This window comes from Desmodus rotundus, chromosome 10 (genome assembly GCF_022682495.2).
Source record: "Desmodus rotundus isolate HL8 chromosome 10, HLdesRot8A.1, whole genome shotgun sequence".
NCBI classification, from domain to species: Eukaryota; Metazoa; Chordata; class Mammalia; order Chiroptera; family Phyllostomidae; genus Desmodus; species Desmodus rotundus.
Window position 1 is genome coordinate 103,523,085 of NC_071396.1, and position 7,856 is coordinate 103,530,940.

Sequence of the window (7,856 nt, forward strand, 5' to 3'; positions counted from 1 at the left end):
AAGTTATTTCTAATATACCTTATGATTAGTAATTAGATTTTCTGGTGAACATTTTCATAAAGGTATCTGATACCGCTTAGCAATCATATCTGGATTGTCTATTCCTGGCCAGCATAATTCAAATTCTAACTCCTGATGAAATAGTACAGGGTGGATACAGACACCACAGTATTTATACTGGTTTTAAAAAGTTAATTCCTATGCTTTAGAATGAGTTGAAAACTTACATCCACACAAAAAAGGTTTATAGCAGCTTTATTCATAATTGCCAAAATTTGGAAGCAGTCAAGATGTTCTTCAGTGGGTGAGTACATACGTTAACTGTTACATCCACAGAATGAAAAGCTATTCCACACTAAAAAGAAACACATGTTACCAAGTGAAAGAAGCCAGTGGGGGATAGATGGCATTATACATTAGTTCAAACACGTGTATACTTTACAATACCTTAGTAAGTGAACTCTAATGCAAGCTGTGGGCTCTGGGTGATAATGGCATGTCCCTCTGGTAGAAGGTTGTTTTTACTGGAGGAAGAAGTAGCATAACAGAGACATACTGAGAGAACAGGAAAAATGAGTAAGACACAGTCTTAGCCCTTACAGAAACTGAAGCCTAATATTGTGTCCTGAGCATGCAGGGAGCCCAGCTGGTGGAACAAGACAGGTTCATGAGTAACACTCACCCTCACATGAAACTGCTCCAGGAGGGAGTGTGGGTGTGAAGGCAAAGGAGCTGATTTCCTTCTGGGGGGAGAAGTGGGCTGGTTCTGAATGGACTGAGCAGCATCTGAGATGACGGTTGAAGGAGAAATAAACACCCTGGAAGGGCAGCGACCACAAGTGATGGGGCATGCTTAGAGTTTCGTTTTTTGTATCTCCAGTGTCGAGGATTACTCCCAATCACTGCATTAAATCACAGTGATTGAGATTTCTCCCAATCACTGGGCAGGAAGCCCTAGCTGGTGCATGGTCCCGGTAACCAAAAGGCTGCAGGTTTGATTCCTGGTCAGGGCACTGCCTAGGCTGTGGTTCCATCCCCAGTCCAGGGGTGTAGGAGAGGCAACCAATTGATACTTCTTTCTCACACTGATGTTTCTTTCACTCACTCTCTCTCTCTCATATCAATGTTTCTCTCTTCCTTCCTCTCTCTCTCTCTCTCTCCCTCTCAAAAAAGCAATGAAAAAAAAAAGCCTTTGGGTGAGATTAAAAAAGTACTGATAAAAAAGAGAAAAGACTAGAGAGGAAGAGTAGCAAAAGCAACAACACAATTCATGTCTGGCTACAGCTTTGGGCTTGGAGGGTTATGTCAATCTATTCTGAAATCCTCCCACTTATGTTTGTGTCAACGTAGAGGAAGTACGGCGAACCAAGCTCCAGGACCACCTTTCATTGGCAAACTTGCTTGTCACCATTATGTTTTAATGAAATGTCTCCATGTGAATGCTCAAAGTGTTTCCTGCCAACATGTAAAACACTTGGATTTGAATTAAGAAGTACCTTGGCATGTTCTCTCTACCTGTGAGCATTTGAAGTGAATACAAATTAAACCAAAGGATGGCTTACTGGTAATCCCCAGCCTAATATATTTTCTCTCTATTTTAAAGTATACACAAATGAGAAAGTACAGATCATATTACTCAGTAGCCAAATCTGTGGGATTATTTTGGAGCGAAACAAGTGTTTATTCTCCACAGTGTGGTTGTGGGAGGTGAGTGGATGCCATGCTGTCCTCTGGGGTGGAGTAGGCGCCTTACTTCCTGCTCCAAATGTGTCTGTATCAGAGGTTCCCTTACTCTGGATAGTCACCAATATTGCCTGAAAATACTTGTGCTATAGATTTGGCTTTTAAAGTTAAAATCCTTGATAGTGAGTAATTATACTCCAGTTCAAAAAAAAAAAAAAAAGCCATGAGCAAAGAGCAAGTCCCTTCCATTAAACAGTAAAAGAACTCAGTACTAATTGTGTTGTTCTTTTGAGATCAGAAGCCAGATCTCAGGGCAGCACCTCCCTTTCTGGTCATTTCAGAAGATGCTGGGTCCCTGGTTAAAGGGACAGAAAGATCTTATTCTCTGTTTTGATGAATGATGGTTGGAAAAAGGTTAGTATCAGAAAGTTTAGCTTGACATGTTAACATGGGTTTTCCAGAACACTGTAATCCTTGTAGCTGCTTTCTCCCCGACCCCCACCCCAAACTGAAGTACCTGAGTGGAATATCAAACTATTTGCTTGGGAAAATTAATCTCTCTGTCTTTGTGAAACATGGAGTTTTCTGACTTATAATTTCACTTTTTTTTCCAGTAGCTTTTTTTTTTTTGTCAATAGGAACATCATTTCTACTAGTGCATAGGGAGAAGGAACATGTTTTACTAAATTACTTGAACTTGCAGCTGATTTTTAAAAATGAGTAAGCATCTATTCTTTAATATTTCCCCCTTAAATGTGAGAATTAAATCTCTACATTGCAATATTGTATGGTGTAATATAAGAAACCATTCATGAGAATTTATTTAACGAGGCTGTCACTTCCATGTTACTAAAACAAGCCAAGTGTCAAATCCTTATGTGTTACAAGAAAGAGACATTGTTAAGCTGTTTAAATAAGAACTTTTTTCTTTTCGACAAATCCACAGTGCTTCCACCCTATAATATGGACTAACACCGAACAGCCAAAGGTGTTTTCACGTAAACACTGTACAACCCAACAGTAGCATGACTTTAAAAATATACAGAGACTGGGCATGGTTTTCTTTTCATGGCAGAAATCATAAACTTGAACTTATACAGGTGCCATCCTCCCCCTATACCCTCCCAGAAGGAAGCTGCTGCTGCAGCACACTGGTCAGGCTCTCTAAGAAGGGCAAAGTCTCTCAGACATGTTCCCAGTGTTTCCTCTGTCCCCACTTAGTATCTGCTGGACACGTCACACAGAGCTCCGAGAGGATAGCAACAGATGATCTCCTTGAAGGTTTTCCTGAGCTCCTGGCTCCGGAGTGCGTAGATCAGGGGGTCAATGATGGAATTACACATGATCAGGATGAGGTACAGGTTAAAGTGGGACATGAAGCACACACAGTATGGGTTCTGGGGACAGGAAATGTAAAATATCAAGTGGAGAAAGAACGGGGCCCAGCAGACAACAAAGACCCCGATCAGAATGGTCAAGGTGATGGCCCCCTTCATGTTGGCACCTTGGCGGATGGTGCCCGTGCCTGGGAGCACAGCGATCCTCTTAATGTGCAGTCTGGCCATGAGGAACATGTGCACGTAGAGAGAGGCCATGAGAGCCAGCATGGTGAAGAACATGCTGATGAGGCAAATGATGACCACACTGCTGTCGGAGTAAATGATGAACAGCACGCCCGACACGGTGCAAGCTGCCCAGATGCAGCCGAGGATGATCCCGACCCGCTTAACCGTCATGATGTTATGGTACTGGAGAGCATAAAAGATAGTGAAATACCTGTCTACCGCGATGGAAAGCAGGCTGCAAATGGACGCGAGCAAGGAGCTGCAGATCACGGAGTCAATGACATTGTCCAGGTTCACAGTGAAGCTCTGGGCGTCTGTATCTGTGCTGTTCAGCAGGGTGATGACAATGGTTTCCGACCCGTTGGACACGCTCACCAGCATATCAGCCACAGCCAGGCTGCAGATGAAAAAGTACATGGGAGAGTGCAGGTTCTTGTTCTTGGCGATGGCCACAATCACCAGGACATTCTCCAACAAGCTGATGACACCCAGCATCACGAACACCTCAGGAGAGACAAAAAGTTGCTCGTAGCACCCTTCCGCAGAGTCGCCTTTCCCCAGGGAGTCACTGGCATTGCCGTGCAGTCTGTAGGTGCTGTGGTTCCAGAAGTGGTGAGAAGTGTACCTCCCGTGGCGATGAGTAGAGTTCATCCTGGGTCAGTGGCTCCAAATCCCCTCTGAGTTGTTGGGTCAGGTGGCCTGCGTGATTTGCTGCAGGTCTTTCTTAGTCCCTTACGAGGCTGAGATGGCCATGCCTGTTGTGAGTAGCTGTCACGTGCTCCAAAGCTTGAAATGCAAGTTTTAGTCTCTCTCAGGCACTGCTGTGATCACCATCCCTTTAAAATCTTTGGCTTCAAAACGCTTATTCTCAGTCAAAAGAGTCTGTTGTTTGCTGTTTTTGTTTTCAGTTGCACTTTAACTCTAGTCCTAGGCATTCAGGTCTTTTGAAAAGAATTTCCCTAGGAGCTGCCGTGCCATTGGGAGACAGAGCTGTGTGCACATGCCCACATCGGCTGCTTCTCAGAGGCTCCCGCCAGAAGCCTTGCCTGGAGTGTTAGTAGCTGCTGCTGATTTTATGGTGTGTGGAGAGGAAAAAATTGTTCCGAGTGGCTCCTCCTCTGCTTCCTCCTGACCAATCCAGGCTCCGCGGAAGACTGAGACGCTGACGGTGTTCAGAGACACAAGTGCAGGGCAACACCGAGTCAGAGGCTCAGGCTGTGCTACCGGTAAGCCAGCAGGGTGCGAGAGGATGAATTTCCCTCTGCAAGTTTTCAAGGAAAACAACTTGGTCCCTAGAGAACATCCTTTGATTTCAGAACAAGCCATCTAGAGGCACCTAGGTTTATTCCTGTGTAAAAAGAGAGATGTGTGTGTGTGTGTGTGTGTGTGTGTGTGCGTGTATTGCTTTTTGCCCAGCATATTGAATTTATTTTCTCTCTAAATGTCTTTGAATTAAGAAGCCAGGCAGTAATGCTTCAGTTTAAAATGCCCGAAATCCAGAGAGAGTATTTGATAATGCAGGAGACTATGCTGTGGGTGAAAAACTATGTAGGCAGCTGCAGTTTAACAAAGGTCCAAGACGGGGTTTATTTCTTGTGCACTCATACTTGATATTTTTCCAGCACGGAGTTTCTTATAGCAGAGCTGGAAAAGTCTTATTTTCATTCACAATATTAAAAACCATATAGCATTAATGTAAGCTATATTTACTGTAAACTCAGAACGAGTTTGTATAACTAGGCAACACTCACTGTTTAAAGCTTTACTGAGGTATAATTGATATACAAAAATTGCACATATTTAATGGATACATTTTAATGAGTTTGGACATAGGCATATACACATGATACCATTGTCAGAATGAAGGTATTAAGTATATTCATAACCTCCAAAATTTTTCTTGTATTCTTTTTCCTTTGTTTGTGGTAGTAACACTTAACAGGAGATCTGTCTCCTTAACATATTTTGAAGTGGGCCATGCCGTATTAATTATAGGTACTGTGTTGCACAGTTGATCTCTAAGACTGACTCATTTTTTAAAACTGAAACTTTACACTCAGTGGGAAACAATTCCTTCACAACGATTTTGGCAATGACTTAGATTTGACACCAAAATCACAGGCAACAAAACAAACCCAAACAAGCAGGATCCCATCAACCTGAAATCTTCTTCACTGCATAGGAAACAGAGTAAGAAGGCAATCTACAGAATGGGAGAAAATATTTGCAGACCAACTATCTCACAAGGGGTTAATATCCAGAATATGTAAGAATCTCTTGCAACTTAATAGCAAAAAACCAAATAACCCAATTTAAAGATGGGCAAAGGCACTGGCGGTGTGGCTTCATTCAGCGGAGCATCGTCCCAGGCACCAAAAGTTTGCGGTTTGTTTCCTGGTCAGGACACATGCCTAGGTTGTGGGTTCAGTTCCCAGCTGGGGAGTGTACGGGAGGCAATGGATTGATGTTTCTCTGTCACGTCGATGTTTTCCTCTCTCCCTTTCTTTTCCTCCCTTCCCTTCTCTTCTCTCTAAAATCAATACGTATGCCCTTGGGTGAGGACAAAAATGAATGAATGAATGAATGAATGAATGAGTTAAAAAAATGGCCAAAGGACTTGAATAGGCACTTCTTCAAAGAAGATATCCAAATGTCCACCACGTATGTGAAAAAGTACTCAACATCACTAATCATTAGGGAAATGCAGATCAAAACCACAATGGAATATCCCTTACACTTGTTAGAATGGCTATTATCAAAGAGAGAAAGAGAGAGAGATATTAAGTGTTGGAGAGAATGTGGAGAAACTGGAGTTTTTTTAAGGTAGCTATTCTTACCTCAGTGATTGAAGGCTTTGTGAATTAAATCCGCACATACCTTGGCAACTTTACTTAGTCAATGAGTACATGCTAATTATTTATCAGAGTTTCTAAATGTTTGGTTTAAGCCAAGTTTGTGGCAAAGTTACTTTTCAAACTAATTAAACTCCAGGTTATAAAGTTTTAGTGTCTTTCTCTTGCTATGAGTGCTTTTTGTTTTCGCTCTGTGGAGTTTGTGGCTACTGATAACGGACTATAAAAGAATTACTTCAGGGTTAATTTTAGTCCTCTTATTTAGAAAAGGGCATTATCTTTGTTTCCCTTTGTGACAGAGACAATGTGAAAAATTGCTCCTGAGCATTGAACTAAATTAACATCTTCCAAGCCTCCCTAGAATTGGGTGGGGTCTTATGACTGAAGTGTAGCTAATGGGTCAAAATGATGGGCGTTCCGTTACCTCCCTCATGGTTCCACATGTTTTCCCTCCTGTCTGTTAGCTCCTGACTATAGGGTGTCTTTGCAGGCTCATGTTGTAGATGACACATAACCAAATCGTGGAGCCTGGGTCACTGAATGACTGCACAGAACAGAACTCACGTCTCCAACACCCTCCACACCCTAGCCACCTGCTAACTGAACTGTGATACAAGCGATTAATATGAGTATGTTAAGCTGCTGAAATATTGGTGTTTACCTCTCACAGCAGCCAGCATTAATTACCTTTACTTTTAAACTTTTTAACGGAGCTATTTACAAGTAGAAAACCCGTGAAGATCCTTCTTTTCCCCTATTTTGGACTGGCATGAGTAGTGATTACCAAATAAATAAGCAGCAGGGAAGAAATCTACTGAATTGTTTAGGTATCAGGGAGTCGACACTGTATAATCTTCCTGAATCAGCTCTTGACTTTGAGCTCCGACTTCTCTGGGTGGCATCATTCTTCCATTTGTTTAGGCTGAAAATTCAGAGTATCTTTGATTTTTCTGTCTTTGCCTAAAATCCCTACATGCAACCTCTTGTAAAATACCTTTGATTGCACCAGTGGGTCTGACTCTTCCTTTTCTGTTTGGCAAACTCACCTCTTGCTCTTCTCCTTCGCTGCAGTCAAACTCGTGTGCCAGCTACACGCAGGCACACCGGAGGGTTTTCCCATGGGTATCCTCTGTTACCTCCGCTTGGAATGCTGTTCCCTATATTTATAAATGAAAATCATTCTTCTTTTGTAAAAGGCATTAATAGGTAAAATTGGTAATTTAAAACAAAACCCCTTTCTTTTAGCTTTTCATGAAAAGGATTTTGTTTATAGACATGATCACACTGAAATCTCAGAAAACCATATGCATTTAAAATCTCAAATTTAATTATTTGGTGTAGAATTATAAAATCTTGGCTATCTGGTTAATTAGGCTGAAAAGATGACATTTTTGTTATCTTCCAGGAGGCATTTTAATTGTCTGTCATAGCTCAGTTCTCTATGAACCAGAAGAAATACAAACAACGTTAGACACGTTAATGGTATTTTAAAAAATTTATTGCAGGTTTTTTAAATACACGCAAAATTGAGTCAGATCATATATATTTCTCTTAGGAGTATAATCCCTGTTTTATATTTTATAACAATAAATATGAAACATTACTAAAGAGAAGTATTTATCAAACTGTGCTACAGGGAATATTATTTTTAGGAGGTATTAATATTATTTGCACCACAGATCAAAGAAGAGATTCCAAGGTCAAATAATTTTGAAAAATATTGCAGACTCACTGCCTTCTTGAAGTTTGAGTTTAC

General features: G+C 41.4%; 1 protein-coding gene across 1 annotated transcript; it reads right to left on the reverse strand.

The window, feature by feature from the left end:
• Positions 1-2,894: 2,894 nt before the first annotated feature.
• Positions 2,895-3,899, reverse strand: MC4R (melanocortin 4 receptor). Its single transcript, XM_024580494.2, has one exon. The coding sequence runs from the start codon at positions 3,897-3,899 to the stop codon at positions 2,901-2,903; it is 999 nt and encodes a 332-aa protein (XP_024436262.2). The 3' UTR covers positions 2,895-2,900.
• Positions 3,900-7,856: the final 3,957 nt, after the last annotated feature.